At 42.5% G+C, this 22,853-nt stretch overlaps 1 protein-coding gene across 2 annotated transcripts in view; it reads left to right on the top strand.

Moving 5' to 3' along the window:
* The window catches only part of UST (uronyl 2-sulfotransferase), a 257,699-nt gene that overhangs the window by 154,731 nt on the left and 80,115 nt on the right, over positions 1–22,853 (top strand). For both annotated transcript variants that reach the window (XM_015592149.2, XM_006915336.3), the window contains 2 exons: positions 9,303–9,382; positions 18,593–18,746. In XM_015592149.2, coding sequence (XP_015447635.1) covers positions 9,303–9,382; positions 18,593–18,746 — 234 coding nt within the window. The remainder of the gene's footprint in view (positions 1–9,302; positions 9,383–18,592; positions 18,747–22,853) is intronic.

Raw genomic sequence — 22,853 nt, 5'->3', positions numbered from 1 at the left:
AAATGTAATATATAAATATACTGTGGGATTTTACACATAAGCTTAATTTATTTCCTATGAGGAACATTCATGAGAAAGGAAGGGTTTAGATTAAAAATTAGAAATAATTTGATAACGGTATATCAATTGTTAAATCTAGAATGGGTTAAAGACAAAGTCATCTTTGTCCTCTAAAACAGAGGTTAGCTCTCATCTGTTTGGAATGATTGGCTTGTCTAGAAGCCAGGGAATAGACTAGACAATCGTTTAAGGTTCTTTCCAGCCTTGTGATTCTGTGATATATTTATACAACTTCTAGCATAATCTGTGCATAGTGTAGTTGAAACATTTCTGATTCCTGTGGTCAGTGTGACCTAGAATATATTTCATTACTTGTTTATTCCAGATTCTTATTAAATTATATGGCAAATTTTAAAAATTCAAGGGAAAGATATCATAGAAAAAAACAAATAAACAATTTTGATGTAATAACAGACAACAGTGACAGTTGTCTCTCTGCAGCTAACTGACCAGGTTGTGACGTGCAGGGAAAGCCAGGAAATGTCATGAAAAGAAACCAAGTTTGAAGTAGTTCACGAATGTTTAAAGAAACTCATTTCCTTATTATATGTATCATTTTACTAAAGTTTCAAAGTGCATAAAACAAGCAGAGAACAAAAATATTATTTTAACCTAATATATTCAAGAAATAATTTGTGGTATGAATAGCTCCTCTTCTTGGTAATTTATTAAAGGAAAAGGGGGAAAGTGATTTTGGAGACGAGTTAAAATTTTAAAGACAGTGGTTCTCAACGTTGAACAGTAGAACTCTGAAAATGTGTTCCCATGGAAACATTGTTCTCTAGCGTTAATAACAGTTCTACTTCAGGTACAGTATGAGTTAAACAAGCTCCTGTGGGCTGGCCTGGGACTCTATCCACCATGTAGAACATTTATTTTATGAGAAAATGTGTTCCAAGTTCCAAACTACTGACTTACAAATGAACTTTAGAATAGTATCCACTTACAAGACTTGAATTGTATATCATTTCATTCATTCACAATGACACCTCTCCGGCCAGAGTCAAATTAACGCATATAGCATACATTGCTCACTGGAAGATAGCTATCATCTCTCTCTCTCTCTCTCTCTCTTTCTCTCTCTCTCTCTCTCGCTCGCTCTCTCTCTCTCCGCTCCCCTCTTTCATTCTATCTCTTTCTCTCTCTCGAACTAAATTTAAAATTTATTTAATGGAATAAGACACTGAAGAGATTATTTAAGAAGAAAGGGAGCATGAAGACACCAAATGTTGGAATGCCTATAAAAATCCCATTACATCTGCCCTTATAGAAATAAAAATACCTTTGAAGTTTATATTTTAGAAAACTCCGCCTCGACAGAAAAGCATGGACAGCTGCTGCTGGCTAAATGTTGGACCTTTGCAGGGAATATAACGCAAACCCATGATAGCATCATTTCATTTATTCTCTAAAGCCAGATTTCAATTTCTTGGGCCAGCTTAGTAATTTCTTGGAAAATGGAGACTGCATACAATTTGAAAGACATGAAACTATTTCCAGAAGCCATCGGAATGCGATTTCCAAAAGACTCATAACCACCTTTGTTAATGGTCTGATGCTATCTTTCAGAACATTGTTCTCAGGACGATAAAGGTCCAAGTGCCACAGTCACATCACAGATGTAAGAATTCAAAATTATTTCTTTTTTGTTGGAGAAGGGCAAAAATTGTTTGCATGGGAGCTGAAAAGATTAAGAAAGCAAATACTTTTACTACTTATTGTTAATTAATTATTGTAATTAAATATTGTTAATTGTAAGTTATTATTCGTTTTATTTATACTGAGGATTACAAATTAGAAATAGCACCTACTCCATGCTAATTGTTTGATTTCATTATTTTATTGAACTTTTTTGAACCTAAAACCATACCAGCGAGTGGCTATGATTCCCTATTTTATGCAGGAGAAAACTAAGACAACCAGATTGTCACTTTCCAAATTTAACAGAATAGAATGACTACCCGTGGCACCTGGACTTGAACTTAGGCCCTCCCGAATTTAAGCGCCATTCTCCTAATGCCGGGCTTACATGTTCTGGCGGCACAGCAGGATCTCCAGCAGAGTCTTTTAAAACCTCTATTTGCAGTGGCCCTTCTGAAGATTCTGGGGTAGAGCCCAGAAAACAATTTTTGTTTAAATAATAAAGTGCCACAAGAGATGACAGTTCAGACAAGGTTAAGAATCCTTTTCACAGCTATCACATCAGCATTGCCCTAAGTGTATTCCTGAGAATCCTAGTCCCCAAAGACACTGAGGAAAAAGAAAATAACATAATTAAATAAATTTGGGAAATGCTATTCCTTTGTCACCCTCTCAGAGATTATTCACGACAATTATTCACATTTTAAAGACTGAGAACTCCTTCAATTAAAAACAGAAATCTGTTCAACTGGCTTTCGCCTAGTGTTTCCCAGTCATAGTTGGCCAGGGAACAATTTAGAAGTGTTTGTGGCTCTCCTGTGCATCCCACAGAACTCAATTCAGTTTGGAAAATGCTGGCCATCACATCTACTGTGACGCTTTTCAACAGCTCTTCAGATTACCAAAACCTTGAAAAATTTTCAAAGGGTAGAGGAGTCAGAGATCCTATGCCATGTGCTCTTAGATTGCTTCAGCCTCTTGGTCAAAAACAGAATCGCTTTCCAATGTCTTAAACTTCCCTTTCCTGTTGCTCTCCCCCTGCAAGTTCCAAGTCTGACTGCGGCTGTCAAACAATGTGATTCTAAAGAAGAAAAATGCATCTAAAGAAACCATATTAGATTTGGAGAAGGTCTAGAGGCCACTGGGATTCCTCCTAGGTTTCCCCAAAGTAGGGTCAACTGACCTCAGTTCAAAGGAAAAGATTTACTCATTCATTTCTTCATTGATGTCAATGACTATTCATTGAGGACCTACGATGAATGCTATATTGAGCACCAGGCAGCACACTGGATTTGTGCATATCTTATTCTTGATCCTTCAGACAACATTATTAGGAAAGTATCATCACCTCATTTTACAGGAAGAAACAAGTGTTCAAGAAGAATGTGGAGAAAACAGCTTGAAAGCGAACTCGGGTCAAATCCTGGAGAACTCAGAACGCTAGGCTGAGGAATTAGAACATTATTCAGTAGGCAGAAGAGAACCGTTAGAAAAACAGATCTTAACCATGATGAGCATCAGAATCTTCCTGGGAGCTTTTTCACAACGCATGTTTCTAGGTCCCACTACAAAATATGAGTTAGACTCTCAATGGTGGAGCCAAGGTATTGGCATCTTTGCGGGAAAAAAGCTCTTGAAGGGATCGCCATGTGTCATTGTAGTAAAGAATCATTGCATGCAAGGTTCTAATTATTGGGAAGTTTTCCTTTTATTAAAATGAATCTTCTACTAAGCAAGAAAAATTCCTCCTTCATCTGAGAACCCCTGAAACTTGTTGCGTGCTTCCCGAAGTCTTACTGAGTGGTGGTGTCTCAGGAGCCTGCACGCTTATCCCAGGAACCTTACCTTTGCTTGAGACCTTTTGGACGTTTCCTTACAATGACCTTCAGAGTTTCCTGACTTTAGAGTAGGAAGTACAGTGTCCACAGGCATCAGAGCTGCTCGGACTCAACCTTGGAACCAAACCAAAAAATTAGTCAAGTCCATCTGCTGGCCACAAGGATGTGTTCACCACGCTCTGCAAACAAGGTCTTATCTTGGAGTTCTATAGACAAAAGCTGAGTCCGCTCATGGAAATTCACTGGAAAGAAAAGGAAAAAAAGATGAAGAAGCAACAAGACCTGAAAAAATATGTTTTCTCATCTCCTTTCAATGATAGCAAAGAGATTGATTTTCTCTTCTATTCAGACCCAGCCTATTTGCCTTGTTCTTGTCGTTACGCCCCCTGGTGGACTTCCTCTTCACTGCAGGCATGTGTTGCACTGACTGCACAGCCCTGGAGGGAAGACTGTCCAGCCCCCTCACTAGAAGGACTTCCCTATTCAGATGATAGAGGGAAAGGTAAACTGAGGTGGCAGCTATTCTCTCGACCTTCGGGGTTAAAGGGCCTGGAGTTCTCCTCTGAGCTGCTTCTTATTGGGCTTTGATGTTGTGAAGAAAAAAAAAATCTTTTCTTTCATTTACGATGTTTTGCAAAATTATAGGACATCTTGATCTAGTTGTTCCCAAGTGACACAAGAATTCAGACCAGAGTAGTGTCATTGCCATGACCGCTGGCAAGCATTTCCTAAAGAAGTCAGGAGCAAAGCCTTTTACTAACTAACTGTGTTTGTAGAACTGTAGGTAAAGGTTTTTCTGCTCTACCTGTTCTCAGCCAGTTAGGTTGAAAGCAAAAGATTAGAAACTACTTTCTGGCTTATCTTCTGCATTATAAATTCTGTTCGATTCTTGCTCTTTTTATTTTAACCTCAATTCTATCTCATTCTCAGATGCACTGTGATTTAAGTTCTTTTAGAAACCTTCCATTACAGTTATCTTTCTTTTTTTTTTATCATTTTAAATTCATTCTTGTTCTTATAATATATGCTATTTCCCCACCTAGAACTTTCAAAGAATACCCTCTGATATCGTAATGCTTTTTATTTTTTATTACTTTTAATGCTTTTCCCCCTATTATAACTTTCTCTCAATTTTTCAGCACATCCCGTGAAAGGTAGAAAATTTATATCCCCATAAACTCTCTTAATTCTCCAGAGTTATTTTGCTGACTGACACCTTCCTCCTAATTGAAGAGCTAATGTATAGATCAAATAACAGTGGGAATGGTGAAGAGATTGCAGCTCAGTGATAAAGAACAGGATTTTGAGTGTCAATCGACTTGGATTTGAATCCCAGCTCCATCTTTTTTTAGTGATGAGACCGTATGCCATCTAGGTAGCCCTTTTGTGCCTCAGTGTCTCAACTTGTGCATGTAGATAATAGTAACTCACACAGCCATTTGAGGATGAAATGGCAACATGTAGCCAGAGAGCTTCTGGGTATAGGACATAGCCCAGGGACCACTCAGAAAATGGGAGTCTGTTTGGTGTTGTTATGTCTTTGATATTATCATAGTAAAACTGTTAGCGTCACGTAATGGGTAATGGATGTCCAGGTCTGTCTCCAGTGAAGTATACATTTCTTGACGCTAAAATATTTTTTCTAACAGGGGCATCTTTATTACATAAACAATTATGGGGTATATGTTCTGTGCAGGTGCCTGGGCTTGATTATTCTGGGCTGAATAACCAAGCCTCGTCCCAGCTTTCAAGGACCTTACAGTCTGGTTCCAGGCTGGCACACAAACTCAGCTATAAAGTAACAGAAAAAGTAAATGTCCTGAAAAATCCTCATAGTGCTGTGGAAAGTCAAAGAAGGCAACATCATTGATAGCCAAAGATGTTCAAAACCAAACACATTTCCCTTCGTTTCTTCAGCAAGATTTATTTCCCCTGCAGTATCCCCCATCTCCACGAATGGGTACCACTGTGTGTTGAGATCAAGCCGGGACTCTGAGAAGGAAGCTCTCCTGACCTCTCCCTCGCCTTCCCTTCTGCCACCAGTGAGGCGCAAGGCTCAGCAGGTCCTTCCTCCTCGATGTCCCTGAACCTCTCCATCTGTCTTCTCTTCCAGCGCTTGCATTCTGTGGTTATCAAATTTTTATGCCTTAGAATCTCCTTGAGCGCTTGTTAAAACTCAGATTGATGAGCCCACCCCAGAGTGTCTTCTAATTCAGTAGTTCCAGGGTAGGACCTGAGAATTTGCACTTCTAACAAGTTTTCAGTTGATGCTGATGCTGCTAGTCTGGGGAGCATCCTGAAAAGCGCTTTCTTAGTTTATGACCTCATCGTTTTCTGTCTTCCTACCTACACTTTCTGTCTATAATCTTTACTCTTCTTCACATTCTCTACCCTGACCACAGACAGGGGTAAAAATATCTTTTCTTGCTGTGGATTGCCCATAAGGTAAATGTCAGAATCCCTCATGTGACTTGTAGGGCCCTAAGTTACCTGTCTCCTACCTTCCTGTCTAGTCTTATCTACTGCCTTGCTGACCCCTTGCCTGACCTCTGGCACACAGAACTCCTGGCAGTTTTAATATCCATGTCATTTCACGTTTCCTCCTTTGCATCTGCTGTTCACTCTGTCTGCAATGCTGTGGGTCCCTTTCTTCGCTTACTAACGCTGATGGGTCCTTGCAAACCACTGAAGAATGGATCCTTGGAAAAACATTACCTCTCCACCTGCAGACAGGGGAGGTGCCTCACCTCCGTGGTTGTCGCATGTCACATGTTATCTACCTGCTAGTGCATCTCTCCCTCAAAACTGAGCTTCCTGAGAACAAGAACCAAGTCTTTTACCTCTATAGCCACAGCTCCAAGCAATATATTGCCTGATACAGAGTTAGAAATCAATGGATGTTGAATGAAGGGAGAGATCCAGGAAGGCTACTTGGAGGAAGTAGGCATTTTAGCCAGGTGCAAAGACTAGTTAGGATTTGGACATGGAGAGAGTAGAAGAAGAACATTCCAGAAGAGGAGGCTTGAGCCTGAGCTCGGGCATGGTCAGGGTTGGGCATGGTGTGAGGAAGGAACAAGGAGGGATCTCATTTGGCTAGCCTGGAGAGCAAGTCGAGGGAAATAGTAAAGGTAGAATGAATGTGACTCAGCGAGAGAATGAATGTGGAAGCTCAGGAGAGATTCACATACGGAGAGTACCGTGAACCTAAAACAGACTCTCCAGAGATGGAGGAAGCTGGAGGATAAGGGACAAAGATGGGCGAGAATCAAGAGTGCAGTTTTGGCCATGGTAGATTAAGGGATACCGTTAGGATACAGTCCCACTGTGTGGTCCTTATGTGTCTTCCCACTGACCTGATTCCTGTTTTGATCTCCAGGGCCTAGTAAGAGCTCAATAAATGCTGAATGAAGGAATAAATGAATGAATGAATGCAAGGTGATCAGAATAAAGGCTACAAGCCAAGGTAGAGAAGGAGAAGTAGCAGTCTTCCCACTGACCTGATTCCTGTTTTGATCTCCAATAAATGCTGAATGAAGGAATAAATATATGAATGAATGCAAGGTGATCAGAATAAAGGCCACAAGCCAAGGTAGAGAAGGAGAAGTAGCGTCTGTGATGACTTTAGGTAGTGATTGCCACCCATGATGCACGCATGCAGATCAGACAGACAGGCAGGCTGCCGGCGACGATGGGCGGACTAGGATGGGTGACTCAGGTGATGGGCATCAGGGGTCCAGGAGACCATTGCTTGTCACTAGAAATCGGGAAAGTCTTAGCATTTGTGAAGACAATCAAATGACATCTTGAACATAATGCTTGAAACCTGTACTTGTGGGAGTACCTAAGTAGCTTTAAGATTTGTATGAAAACTGAAATGAACTCTCTGACTTCACTGTACTAATGCAATAAACGTGAGCATTATTCTATGTTTAATGCTCACGTGAGCATTATTCTATGTTTAATGCTCACGTGAGCATTATTCTATGTACCTTTATTCTATGTTTAAAGATACATCTACAAAGAGTTAAGCGTTGTCACTGCTAATCAATTTTTCCTTGTGAAATAGACAGCTTTATGACTATTGTGACACCGTTCTCAGAATCTAACCACTACTATTCTTCCATTAAATTTAACAGGTTGACACATGTTTAGAGGATATAATATAATGTCGAATGTATGGAAGAAACGGTTTTTCTTCTGACCTGTTTTTCCAGACTTCTTGTATAATTCTAGGGGGTTTCTCATATTACTCTTATGTGTGCAGAGAAATATCTGAATAAAAATAGTTTAGAGATTAAGGCATTAAATGGTATTTATATTAAACAAATACATAGTAAAGAATTATCCACAGACACCTTTGGTTGTGCTTCCAAATCAGTAATTGTATTGATAAATCCATCGAAATTTACAATGTGACCCAACAGAAAGTTTTATTACCAAAAACAAATCCTGAGGCATGGGGGAGGGGAAGGGAGTGGAGATGTAGAGGATAAACTGTAGATAAAGAGACAGAATTCAATTTCCTTTTATGCTCAAGCTTCGGCAGACCATTATTTACCCTCGCCTGCCACTGTGACTACCAGAAACACAGGGTTAGGGAACTGCAAGTCATTTACTTTTAAAACTCAATTTCATTTCTTCTAACAATCATCGTGAGTATGAATATCTAATAAAAGGATTAGGCATTGACACCCTAGAGTAACATCTATAATGCATGTACTAGTTGGAGTTAATTCATTTAACAAATATTTGTTGAGCGTTCGAGTGTGTGTCAGCCCTGTGCTGGGAATGAGGGAACAAGGCGAACCAGGTTTTCTGTCCTGTTTCAGACAACCTGGAAGGAGTTCTCGACTCTGATTTTACTGTTGTAGCGACTGTGGTTAACACGTGAATGACCGTTTTTGTTTCCAGTTTTCAACTTGAACTATTTCATAAAATAATTGAAACGCTGCACTTCTGAGGTATCTCCAGAGTAGCAAACTTCAGTGTGCTTCTTAAAACTTCCAGTGTGTCAGTTTTGATGAAGCCCAGTAGAAGATCTAAGAGAAGCAAAGTTTAGGAAGTCGAGGAGTATAAGAATGGTTGGAATCGCTAACAGTTTTTACTAAACATTGTCTGTATCGTGACATGTTCCAGAAGACCATACACATCAGTTTATACTAACATAAACTACTTTTTGCCTTGCCGATAACTGTAAATAAATAATTCAGATGACCACCCACCCAAAACCAAGGTGTTTGGGGGAGTTTATGTGTTTCCGATGAAATCTTTGCTTTGTAAATTTTCATAATCAAAGAGAAAAATAGTGAGGTGTATCGCCCCACTTTACTCCCACTTTTAAATTCCGCGGAACCGGTTTCAAATATTTCCGTGTAGCCTGTGAATATCATCATGGCAATATAAAATAATGATTAAGCTCTCGTCTTGATTTGACTTTAATGGAGGGGATTAAAGGCATTTTCTTACTTGCATTTCTGTACAGCAGCACACTGGCTTTTCCAGTTAAAATTAATTGACCTGTCACATTGTTTTCATGGTAGCAATCAGCTAAATTAAATACGGGGCTATAAATCTGGGTAGCACTGTTTGACTTAGGAAGAAGCCTTATGTAAAGTTCATAGATGTTATGCAAAACACAGGTGTTTGGCTCTGGTCCCAGAGGTAAGAAGCGGGGATAAAAAGGAGTTGGGGAGATAACCTTTAGCTTAATACAGCTTGGAAGATTAGATCTTATATATGCTAATTTTGTACTTTTTTTAATAGATGGAACTGATTAAAAATATAAGTACTGCCGAACAGCCCTATTTATTTACGCGACACGTTCATTTTCTCAACTTCTCGAGGTAAGAGATTTTTCAGCTTCATGGTCCTTTCGTTTCTTTGTAGTGCTTAGACTCCTTCTCGTGAACAATTACTTTAAAATCTACTTTCATTTTCAAGGTAATATAATTGCCCTGGCAAAGACATTTTAAATCCTGTTATTTTTGCTGTGGAGGGATCGACATGTGAAGCATTTGGACAGAAGCTTCATTTCTTTCTAGAATATGAATCTTCAATCTTGCGAAAGGTTGAAATTATTTTTAATGAGAAGCCATTTGACCTGAGAGGTTTTTTTTTTTAAATCAGGTTTTGTATTGAAATAAATAAATGGGGAGGTTTAAAAGATGGGTATTTTAACAGAAATTATTTCATGCCACATTTTTGTACAATTTGAAGCCACATATGATGGTAGGAGTAACTTATTGGTGGAGTAATGTGTATTTTATAGGATCCAAAACGCCTCTCTGCCTACCTTTCAAAGACTCCATCTGATTATTCTAAGCCTTGCATGCCGCTGGCGCGTTTTAGAAATCTGATTTTTCTTCGGCTACAAGGACCTTCAGGTAACAAGGCTAATCTCCAAATTTTAGGTTTTTAGACCTTTGATCTGCAAAGTTGCTACTGGCATGCTCTGGGCAGTCTCTCCCCCAGGGATTAATTCACATACATTCCCTTGTCACTGCTCTGCTGTACTCTGAAGTTCTCAGACACCTCCTCTCCTCAGGCTGGCCCGTGGTCTGAGCTCACAGTGGCATCCGCTGATAGCGCACTGGATCTGGAGGCAGATCCACCTGCCAGCCGGGGACGCTGGGCCCTCGTCAACAGCACGTCCCTCACTGTTATTCCCATGGGGATATTAGGTCCACCTCAAGTCCACAGGAGAGCAGCACACTGTCCTACTCACTGGTGCTGACCTAACGGTCCCCAAGGGCTAGGCACCCAGAGAGGCCCTGAGCCGTCCCAGCTCTGCACTTGTTGGGCACAGCTGCTCTGCCACAGGATGCTCACAGCCCATAGGGTGGAAGCAGGTTTTAGCCTTCAAAGGACACCCCCTCCTGCTGTGCAGCAGGCCCTGTGCAAATGAAGTGTAAAGAAAATGAGATTCAGCAAAGCAAGTTAGTAAGCAGCAAAGAGGCGTTGCTGTCTTATCCTTGACGGCAAGCTTCCCTGAGGTTTCCCGGCCTGCCTGATAGCCAGGGTTCCCTTGGATGGTAAAAAAGGCACCTGCAAATTATCCTCAGTGGCCCAGGGCCATGGCACTGAGAGCTCCAGTGTGTTTCCAACCGCATTTATAAGGTAGCTTGTTACTGGATTGTCTGGGGTACGTGCCCTGCCTCTCACTTCCAGTAGGCAGAGAACATATAATTCAGCCTAATTGGATAATGAGGACTCGTTAGCTATTTCAGGCATTGCCTTATATATATGACTTGTAGAATGCCACACACGGCCCCTCCTACCATTCCTCTTATCGTGACCTTCCTTCTGCATCGCCCCAGGTACCCTCCAACCTCATTCATTTAATTCTTCTCCCTTCAAGGTCAAATCTTTACAACTAAAACAAACTGCAATGCCACAGATTTTAGGAACTAACTCAGGACAGTGCAAAACCTCAATGGCAAGTCAAAGCTGATGATATCAGCATTGGATCAGCCCAGCTGGGCACAGCGTGATGATCACATTTTATCATGGCCTCTGCTGTCAAATACATGTCCAAGAGCTTAATCTTGATTAACTAAATTCGGAAAGAAAAATAAAATTGGTAAACACCTTTAAAAGGCACCACATCTGCAGAAAACAGTGTGGGCCTGGCTGTTGGGACCTCTGGGTGTCAGACCTTCTCACTCACCGTGATTCTGGGCAAGCGATTTACCCCCAGGGTGTGTGGGGGCGGGGAGGGGGATGTCTCTGTTTTTCCATCTATAAAAGACGGATAATTCCTGTCCACCCTACCTTATAGGGATGTCCTAAACACATGAAGGAAAGTTCTTCAAGTTCTTGGAGCGAAGGATGTTCAATGTATTCAAAGCGGCCTTTCAAAGGCATTTCTGTAGATGTCTCAAATCTGAGCCCACAGTTTGCCTTCTGCCCGTCTGTAGCCTCCCGGTGTCCCCATCTAATGCCTTGAGGGCAGGGCCCTGCTCCGCTGGTGTGGCCTCCCTCCCTTCCGTTGTGTTCAATTAAATGCATGCTTATCGAGGACCCTCTGTTTTCTATACAACGAGCTAGGAATGGGGCTTCTGCCCGAACGGTAAATGTTCCCCTCGCCTTTGGAGAACTGTAAGCTCTTCCTCCGTTAAGGAAGAAGTGGCAACCAAGTGTAATGAACTTAACAAAGAGTCACAGGGTCTCCCTGAGAGGAAATGGGAGGCAGGACCCTCCCTCCCCAGAGGAGGGAGCCTGGAAGGAGCCTTTGCTGCTGGGATGTGAGGGGCGGGTCAGCTTTAGACAGATTGGAGGGGAAAGGCATTGGTGGCAAGGGACCAGCATGAGCAAAAGCTGGACTAACAGAGGGACCAAGAGGAATTCCCTAAATAAGAGCTAGAGGGTGGGCGCAAGTGGAATGAGGTGGCTGCCAGGAGTTTAAGCAGGAAAAAGGAGAGACTGACCTGATCAGCTTTGCTCCTTTGAAAAGCTCGTGTTAATTGTGAGAACACCCCTCCCCCCTCTTCTCGCCCCACGCTGAGCGCCTGGGGAGGCAGGTACCAGTTACAAGGGCGGAAGGACAAACTGAACTTTTATACATTACCAGACAATGTTATACTCACAGAACATAGAAAATTAAAAATCACCTTTTTCTTCTTCAAGGGAATAGCTTTATTTAAGGAACATTTCTTAGGTCTAAAGGCAGACTGTGGGCATACAAAGAAAGCCCCAAAATATACGATTTGAGAAAAACAATTAAGCTGAGACTTGTTAAGAAGGCTTCACGTATGTTAAAAATAAGCTCTATATTTTGAATTATAAGTCACGGAGATAATTAAGCTGCTCTTAAGAAGACCCTGACAGGCATATGGTTGCTTCGTTTCAAGATGATGAAATTATTAACACAAGAATTGATACTGCAACCTAATATTCTTTGTTGACGTTTTATTTCTAATCTTCCTTGCATTCTTAGCACGCAGCAAGATACATGCCAGTGAGCAGAATATAAGAATGCCAGTCTAGCCTCTCTCCCCACACCTTCTTTTGTACCTAAATGTTCTGAGCTTCTGACATGTATGGCATTATACCAAAAATGAATTGCCCCTTACTTCTTTTTTTTCAATTAATATGTCATTCTTACCTTAAAAGTTAGATACTCTGAGTGATGCCAAATGCTATCCTCTAAGCTTCTGGCTATTCAATAGCTGACTTCATTATTTCATTTATTCATCATCTAGGCATCTTGCTCTGTTCCTCCTTTTTCCTTTCTTTAGAGCCAGAAAGAATCGTTTCTCCATATCCAGTTTTATTCATCAACCATGGAAACCAAGAGTATCAGACCAATCTGATGTTTTTGTAGTTACTGTGGGGAAGGTTTCTGGCCAGAGGAGATAAACTACAAACGCAGAAATTTCAGACTTCGGTATGGATAGTGTTCTTTCACACCATTTTCGAACTGCCTTAAAATTTAGGCCAGATAAATGTTTTTCACCAGGACTAGCTGGAAAATTCAGTCAAAATTACCTCGGCCGAAAAGATGCAACTCTTTCCTGTGATGTTCAAGTCGTTTTAATATTTGCATGTGAAGGTTTCATGCCTCGGTTCCCAGTTGTCAAAGTGACTTAAAGAATTACAATTCTTGAAAAAGTTCACCTTCCCAACAACAACACCATCTAAAAGAGTGTGATGGACAATTCAATTTGTCTCTCCTCTGCCCTTGCTTTTTGGGTGTTTGTTTTCTAAGCGTCTTTTGGGAGGGGGCAGTAATTTTTTTTCCGATCTGTAATTTGCCTCAGTCCCCAACTTGGTCTCAGAGAGAAAACATTGTGAAGTTTTGTGTCAGAGCTCAATGCTTTCAAAATAGTCCAAGCGACTTGCAGGAGATCATGGACAATTCAATTTGTCTCTCCTCTGCCCTTGCTTTTTGGGTGTTTGTTTTCTAAGCGTCTTTTGGGAGGGGGCAGTAATTTTTTTTCCGATCTGTAATTTGCCTCAGTCCCCAACTTGGTCTCAGAGAGAAAACATTGTGAAGTTTTGTGTCAGAGCTCAATGCTTTCAAAATAGTCCAAGCGACTTGCAGGAGATCGATACGCTAAATAAGTTCAGACTGTCACCTCTCTTAACCTTTCTCATGTCATTCTTCCTTACTCGCCCGTGACCCCCTCACCTCCTGACCCTCCTTAGCTTCCATTTGTATTTCCTCTTTTATCTCAGATGGTTGCTCCAATGCCAACACTGACTTGCAAAAACAAAACATTTAAAAATAAATCAATCGCTAGAGAAGCAGGCAGGGTCCCATGTGCAAGGGGAGGTGTTGTGGACACTTTCTTTCCTGAAAAGGAAGTCGTCTTCATTGAGGTGAACAAAGTCTGCCCTCTGATGGCATAATTTAACAAAACAGATCAGACCTTGCTAACTCCATGATTTAGTTGGGTTTCCACATCGTACTTCTAAATGTTGACTTTGTTTTTATTCTCATGAGCAAAATGATCCCTTTTAACTCTGTGCCCTGCAGATCCTTTGTAGTGGTGACAGGGCACCAAACTTTGAAGAGAGCACCAAAATAAAAATTGATATTAGCGATAATTAAACTTTCTTTACCCACTTCGACAGAGCCCAGAGCTTTGATTCGAAAATGAGAGATTTCTCTCATTTTATCCTATTTACACACACAGCTGGACTTTTCCTAAAATGCTGCTTTCTTTCTCACATTTCTCTTTTCACTGTACAGTGAGTGGACCTCTGCTGCTACATGAGCCTACACGCTTTATTGGCCGGTCAAGGGTTAGCTGATCTCACCTCCTCCCTGCATGCCAGGAAGGACCTTCCTCCTTGTCATCGACTTACTTCCTGCCATAGCAAGTCATCTTTCTCTCCAAGCAGGAACCTTAACTGCAGTAGCTCAACCAGCCACCCTTCCTGCTTAGTAACTGCTCCTACCCTGAGGACATGCCAGAGGGCAGAGAGCAGCTCAGTTTCTTCTACCTGATTTTTGTGATGGGAGGCCTATCCTGGGCAGCCAAGGGCGGACGTGTCCACTGTACAGGATTGTGAGGATGGAAGGCAGATCTCCCACCCCACTGCTGGCCCATTCCTGGGATTAGCTTCCAGCAGAGAGCCATTAAATAATCACCTCCTCCGTCCTCCTCCTGCAGGCGGCTCCTCACCCTGCCCCCCAAACAGTCATATCCTTTGTTATGGTGGCCTTTCTCTCACTTCTCAAAGCATCTCCTTCCTCCCTGACAGGAATCAAAGCTGTGGGCCTCTCGCTTTGGGGTACTTTTCATCTTTTAATGTAGTTAACAGTATAAGGATAACCTCTACTCTCAAGCTAGAGGTTAAAAAGAAGATACACTTTGAGTAGAATGGTGGTTACCAGGGCCTTAGAGGAGGGAGCGAAAGGGATTTATTGTTTGTTGGGTACAGACTTTCCATTAGGGATGATGCAAACGTTCTCGAGATGGATCGTGGTGATGGTCGCACAATACTGTGAATGCACTTGATGCCACTGATTTCGTAGCCCTGAAAATGGTGAGAAGGATAAATTTTATGTCATGTGCATTTCACCACAATTTTTTTAAAAAAGAAGATATACTCTCAAGAATGGTTTTCAGTCATAGAAAACTCTGAAACAAAACAGTCTTAATTCTCCAGAATAATTCTGGTCTTAAGTCTTATTATTTAATACATGCAAGAAGATTCCAGGATATCTTTAGCATTTTGAGGCTAAAATTCTTACCCAAGTGCTTTGTGTAGTTATTGGCAATGTGACTAATGCTGTTGACGATTGATCGACTGAAGCCGCAGTGTGGGACAGATGTTCAAGAAAATGCCCAGAATGAGATATGAATGCATTAGAAAAATGAGAACCATTCAGTTATTCCCAAAGAATTCTATGTTGCTTTGGATTTTCATCTTCTCATTTAAAAAAAATTAAATAAAAAGAATTTTACAAATTTGCGGTGGGTCAGGTGATCCGTGGGGAGTTAAACAGTTGGTAAATATGGACAAATAAAGGTCAAAGAAATTGCAAATACCTTTTATTTTAAAATGACTTAAAAGAGAACTTCAAACATGCAGTAGTTATTGCGGCACCCAAGAGACAGAGGGTGTGTCGTTAAATAAAAAACAAAATATGGCCTGACTCCTCTATTCTGATGTATGCACAGGACAGAACCTGTCATCTTCTGTACTTGCCCCAATTTTTTAGGGCTCAATAAAGACCAGATTAGAGCTACAGATTATAAATTGAAGGGAAATAAGTCTCAAGACAAACGCTATTGGAATTTTAAAAAGAAACACACAAAAAAAGTTAAAGGAATTACAGTTGAAGCCAAAAAGGCTAAAAGTGGTCAAAGAACATGAACAGAAGCTAATCCTTTGCGAGCAGTGGATCAAACAAAAGGCAATGTGTGTACGAGGGAGATTAGGAGTCTCGCTGAGTGTAACAGACTCCTTAACTGTCGGGTTGACCCACAAGATGGACTTCACAGGGAAGCTGTGGAATCTTCCCCCAGGTTGGGTTTTAACACTAAGACGGAGTGTTTTCCTATGTGGGATGGGGTGGGGGATAGAAAGCATTCTCATTCTAGAATGTAAACAGCAGTAGGCAGTAGGTCAAGATGACCCAGAGACCTTCTTAAGGGTGACCTGGAATTCTGACCAGAATTTAAAAATTACTGAGAGAATGGAATGAGGATGAGAAGTTTGTCACCCTCCTCTGGCACTGGGACACAGTGGTATTCTGGCCTCTTTTGTGTAACTGACCTGCCACCTCTGATTTTGGTAGTTTGGGAGGGAACTGTGTATTCTAAAAAAAGGATGAGGACTGGCAGGCTAAAATTATTATCACTGTTGCTTTCTGGAAAGGGGGAGATATATATCAGACACCTCTCGCACAGAAATTTCTGGAGAGAGGCTATTATATCATCTAATACACAATAAATCCTTAAACAGTCTAAAACTTCTGTTTCAGAAAATTATTCTAGAATTCTTGCATTGGGTTACAGTATGCAAACAGGAGCAAGTCACCTGTGCTCAATAAGCCGTGGCAATCCTGATGTCTCTAGTCTTCAAGGGAAGATGGTTATGACGCAGCCGAGAACTATCTCATAATGGGAAGCCGTGATTGAGTCGCATGATCGGACAGGTCTGCTCATTAGCAGTAATAGTCATTCTTCACATGACATAGAAGTTGAGGTTTTTAGAAACACGATGCAATTTCTGAGGGCTTAATTGCATTCACATCTAGTGTCCAGGCTTTGTCTTCCTCATCCCTAGCATTATTGTTTAGTTGCTATTATAGATATGAAACACAATTTCATTTAAAAGAGGAAGATACATGGAGGATGATGGTGGTTGACACAGCTGACTCCTGGGACCAGTCAGTTGTTCATTGAGTTGCACGAATGTCACCTTGTGTGCCTCTGGGAACTGACGAGATCCATATTGGCACAGCTAACCTTACTCGTGAGCAATGTGGTTTCCAGTGTGGTGTATTTGAGGTTCCAGAATCTCATTCACAGGTCCCGGGGCCTGAAATTCCACCACTAGAGAGTCATTCTTTTTTGTTCCTGGGGTCTCTTCTCTCTGAAGAGTCTCTTTAAAACTGCAGATAAGCTGAGGATAACATTGTACGAATTAATGCACAAGGAAGGATTGGTGGCTGGATGTTAGCCTTCCTCTGACAAAGGATCCCTGTGATAATGGCAGAAGCCTACACCCAAGCATTCACGTGTTCATTGGTTGAACATTTACTGTGTGCCATGCACTGTGCTCAACGACTTTTTTCCTGGCTCCAGGAGCCCCACAGTCCGCTGGGAAAGGCAGAGGTACACACAGTGCTGAAGGGAGGGCTCAGAGCCAGAGAACAGAGGGACTGACTCTAGGATGGAGTTCTTGCCGGAGGATATATCTGTGATTCTGGGTGGGGTCTGCCAGCTGGAAAGAGGTGGGAACAAGGTTCCATCAGTTTGTTTTCTCTGAGCTTTTTCTGACCCCTGACGGAGTGTCCAGGCATCCTCATCAGAAGGTCACAGGGTCACAGAGGAAAGAAGCCTACAGGACCCTCAGGAGGTCCCCAGAGCAAGACCTCTGTCCAGAGTCTGGAGTAGTCTCCCAGGCTCCTCAAGGGCACTGCTTTTAGGCAATTCAAAGAGAAAAAGGAGGGATCCTTAAGAGAAATGCAGCCAACCTAGTCTTGGGACAGCCTTACTCTTGGGCCAGCATTCAGCATGTTTGTCTAATCCCTTTGTGAAAGAGATTAAAATGGAACACCTAGATATTTGTTGTGTTTTCATCTACAACCACTTGCCACCCCTCAAGGGTCACTCCATTGATTTTTGTTATCCTCGATTCCTCACATTTTTACTGGAATCTTCTTTCCATGGTTCAGAGCACAGATTCTGGAACTAGAACACCTGGATTCATATCCTGGCCTAGTCACAAATGACTCACCCTCTCCTTACCTCAGTTTCTCCAGGTGTAAATAGGGTAATTATGATTTCTATTCTACTGAAGTGTCGTGATGCTTCTTTGAGTTGGACACATAAAGTATTTACAGTAAGGTTAACAGTGAGTGTTTAAGAAATGTTGGCTACTATTAATCCCCTTACTGCAGAGCACCTTCCCAGAAACTGCCAAAATTAGAAGGTAGGATAAGTCCTGTTTCACCCAGAAGGCAATCGGAATTCACCGGTCAGTTGAAACAGTCACTGGGGGCCAACCAGGTGCCAGTAAGTCTGTGCCAGGCCCTGGGACTACAAAATCCAATGGAACCTGGCCCGCCCTCAAGAACCTACAGCCTCGTGAGAAAACAAGACAACATCTACCTTCACGTTGACAAAAGCTGTCATTTGTATACTGTACTTCGAAACAGTCCTCACAGCCTCTCAACAGGACCCTGGACAGGCTCGCTCTGCATCATAATAAAATGCCTGTCAGGAAACACTGCTTGCTGCTTGTTCACTGGTACCTTAGCAGATGGCGTCAACTGATGATAATATGCTAACATAGAGGGAAACTAAGTGGACTTTATTTCCCTCCAGAAGTGATGGGTTGTAACCAGCTCCGTGTTTGTGTGCTTGTGTTAGGTTCGGAGGAGACCAGCCTGTCTATATCAACATCATTAGAGACCCCGTCAACCGGTTTTTATCTAACTACTTTTTCCGTCGCTTCGGAGACTGGAGAGGGGAACAGAATCACATGATCCGCACCCCCAGCATGAGGCAGGAGGAGCGCTACCTGGTAAGTCTTGAGAGATGGTCCCTCCCCTGCCCTGGGAGCAGCTCTTCAGGGCTGGGAAGCTCCCTCTCCCCTCCTGTGGCATTTCTGTGGCATTTCTGTGGCATTCCCTGGCACCTCCACAGAGCCCCATGTGGTGAGGACACTTCCTCAGGGAGGAAGTTTCGGCCAGTGAAAAATTGTTCCAGGTGACCCAGAGCCTACTGGACATTTTATCAAATGACTTTCCACTCTCGTTTTCCTCGGTTTGTCTTTAGTGCCAGAGTATAGAAGAAAATATTCTTTCCTAGGGAATCCTGACCGTCACTGTTGTTCGGATGTGTCTGGGGATCTCTCTCGAAGGCTCACAAAGTGTGTTCTCACACCTCATCGCCTTCGATTCCCATAGCGATCCTAGGAGGTAGCGCTATCTTCAGGGAAAGACTCTGTGATTCCAAAAGAACATGGGACTTGCCAAAGTCACGCCCCCGATCAGGGGCATGACTGTGACTGACTGAGTCTGGGTCCACTTGACTACAAGTCCAAGGTTCTTTCCACAACAGAATCGGGCCATCTTGGCAAAACATGCTTGCTTTCTCGGCACCTTGTTTTGGGACCCTCAGCTCTATGGGGATGTTGGTTTTGACTTTAGTCAATGTCTCCAAGGAGCAGCATTGATTTAAAAAATAATAAATAAGAGCAGAGTTATGCATCTTTCTGCCAGCACCAGAATTCAAGGGACATTTCTCACTTCTTCGTGACCTAGATTGACAACAGCTTACTGAATGGCTGAGAGCCTGGTGTTAAGGAGGTTGAAATCCTGGTGTCTGTGTGAGAGAGCCCGCTGCGGGCATGCAGACCCACCCTGGAATGTCAGGCACAAAAAGGCAGAGAAGAAAGCACAGAGAGATCAGTGTAAATCTAATCCCACTGCTGGAAAATAACACAGAGCCTTCACCTGCGGCTGATGGGGCTACAGCCGCATCCTTGTAGCTAAAGAAAAGTACCATTAGTCACAATTCTAGTACAGCGCCCAGACTTCCGTTTCCTTGTGTAATTTTTTAAAAGTATGCATGTGGAGGATGAGAGTACTTTCGGATGATGTAGAGAAATGAAGTGTCTTAGTCAGTGCTGTACAACAAGTTTGTAGCTGAGCCAAGACCAGGAACCAATGACTGTCACTCACCACTCAGTATTGGTTCAACTACCTAATGTTTCAATGAAATATTTCGATGGTATATTTGAAAAGTGGTTTTTAATTTTTATGGCAAAAACCCTAATCTTTTTCTTTAAACTACATGTTATGAATATGGCTATGTATTTTCTATTCAGTGACAAGTATATATTCAAAGTAGAGAGCCACTTGCTAGAGAAATAATGTTGACTCAGATTATAGTTTTCATTGGATCTTGACTAGCATTTATAGTATCTTTTAAAAACATATAGCATACTCCATTCAATCAAAATATATTTCAAGTTTCTGACTCAATCCTGATACTAAGAAAGTTAGACCCAAGTTTTAGCAGAAGAGGCTGGAAAACCCAAGATATGGAATTGAGTGTAATATGGAGATCCTGCTCTTCAGATATTAATGTAGGTAGTAAGTAAATTTACAGTCTACCAGAAGGTGAAAAGCAATTTGGAAAAGCGAGAAAGGAGAAGAATAGTCCAGGGGCCCTACAATGCCTGAAGTGGGGGAGAGGCTGTTGATAAGGCAGACAGGGAAGTCACAGAGGATGGGGCATTTGAGCAACTAGTAGGATGAAAGATCGTCAAGTGGGGAACATAGCTCCAAGTGGAGGGGGCAGCTGGAGCAAAGCCCGGTAGTGGGTGCCTATGTGGCTCACTCACAGACCAGCTGGGAGGACATTGTGGCTGGTTATCGAGTGAGGAACTGAACTTAGAGACCTAATGGTTGGAGGCAACAGATCATATAAGGCCCTGGGAGTCACTGCAGTTACTCTAAGTGAATTGGCAAGGAACATGAATGACCCTAAATTGAACGCATTTTAATCAGTGATTATTTCTCCTAAATCTTCACTAGAAAGTTGAACCCGTCACATCAGGAAATGCGTCACCCCAATCATCCTCAGCAATTCTCCCCCGTCTTTCTGGGAGTCAGGACTCCTCCCTGCTGCTCTAGACCTGTGTATCTCACTGACCCCGATTGGTTGTCCTGGAAGTCTCACAAGGCCTCTCCCACTCAAAATATAGAAAGTGTAATTTGTGAGATGGCGACCCCAGCGTTGTGCAGTGTGCAACTTACACAGCTGTACGTGGAGGTCCTGATGTTCTTCCTCTGTGCTGCCACCAGGTTCTGTGCTGGCTATGTCGTTTCTCTGGGTGATGTAATGTCTTCACTTCTCTCCTCTTAACAACATCTAAGCTCTTTAAGGACAAAATAGGATCAGATATGTCCCTGGTACCCAGATGAGGGGCTGAAATACTGGAGACCTCAAAAACACTCTATTTAGTAAATAAAATCAACAACAACAACAACAACAACAATATTAATATTGGAGTTGAGGGGAATTCTCTAGGTTTTTCTCCTTGGTCAATTTTGCCATCCTGTAAATCACTCCGCACACCAAAGTCTTCACACATTCACACACACAAGAAGTTGTCATCGTTAGCCAGAGAAGTTGTACACATTAAGAAGAAAAAAAATCACAGTTCAGATTCTTTTTAAGCCTATAGAATGTTGAAAGTTGGTAGCGGAGGCAAATCTTTTATTTTTGAAGAAGATCTGGTGGCTGCCTTTCTGGTGTGATTTGAAAGATTCCAGGGAATGTTTTCCACTTGGAATTCTACCCTTACAGATTTGCTGGGTGCTCTTCCCAAACACAGGCACCATGTCTGGGAAGGGCCTGTGTCAGACGAGTTCATCAGGTCATTCCTTGGCAAGGCCTCGACAGGATAGCAGCAGGCTCCCCAGAGCAGCAGAGGGAGAAATCAGGGAGCACGGAGTGGAGGGGGAGATGGGGGCCACGTGACTCCTGTATGATCTGGCCCCAGCCTGACCCAGTGAGGAAGCCGTTTTCCTGTTCAAAGGATAGTTTGTTTATTTGGAAAAAGACATTCTATTGCCTTTATCTTTTTTAATAGTTGAAACTTTTTATTTCATCTCCTTGGTCTCATTAGACCCTTGAAATAAAACTGCCCCCTTTCAGAGCCTGTCCTCATTTTGGCAAGCCTGGGTGGTCAGTTGTTTGACTCAAAAGAAGGTGTTGTTTGTGTCTTCGTAGGGTGCAGGGCAGCTGTGAGGAGACCACTGTCCCCTCAGTGAGGCCCTGCCTGGGGGCGAGGGCCTGAGAGGCAATGCGCAGGGTGTCCCTGTGCCTCGGGAGGCAGGCACGGCAGGCCACCCCGTCGCGAGACCGAGCAAGGAAGCCTTTCCCTGCACACTGCACGCAGGGTCACGGGGGCTGGTCTGAAATGGGTCTACTGACGAACCCACATTATTCTGGATCTCGGAGCTCCGAAGCCACTTTCTTTATCCAGTTGCCAAAAATCAGGCAGTTCTGGCCCTGAGCCTTGCAGAGCTGCTTAGCATACAGCTGAGTGAGGACAAGGGCCTTTGGGCTTGCTCTGGGGGCGACATAATATCATCTTGTGATACTGCGTGGTTTGAGAGAACATGGAAAAGGGTAAAGAGATTGGAGGATTTGCAGGGTCCCTGGAGGTCGTGAGGACACTCATTTTACAGGTGTAGGGGTGGCATCAGGGCCCCACCAGGAGCGGAAGCCAGGCCTTCTGACTCTACAACTCTGTTGTTTCATTACTTGGACTTTAGATTTCACTTCCTGAATGGTAAAGGGCGAAGAGGACCGGGCCCAGTTGCGTGTTTTTTTGAGCAAAATCATTTTGTCTGACGTCGTCCGTACATCTTTATGTGGACATAGCTGTTGCAACAACTTTTTTTTTTTTCAAATATTCAAGCATCTTAGAGCTATTCCCCATATTTTCTGGAAACTGATTTTCTAAAAGCCTCCATTTCTTTCCAAACCATTCTTCATTTGTATTTACCAGAAAAGAATCTTAAAATGAATTATTGCTAGGACAGATGCAGATTCTACATACAGCGGCCACCCTGTGAAAGGCAATCCTCTTACGGGCTCTTTTTTTTTTTTT

This window comes from Pteropus alecto, unplaced genomic scaffold (assembly GCF_000325575.1).
Source record: "Pteropus alecto unplaced genomic scaffold, ASM32557v1 scaffold185, whole genome shotgun sequence".
Taxonomy (NCBI): Eukaryota; Metazoa; Chordata; class Mammalia; order Chiroptera; family Pteropodidae; genus Pteropus; species Pteropus alecto.
The sequence above is the reverse complement of the archived record's forward strand: the minus strand, read 5'-3'. Positions and strand labels throughout refer to the sequence as shown.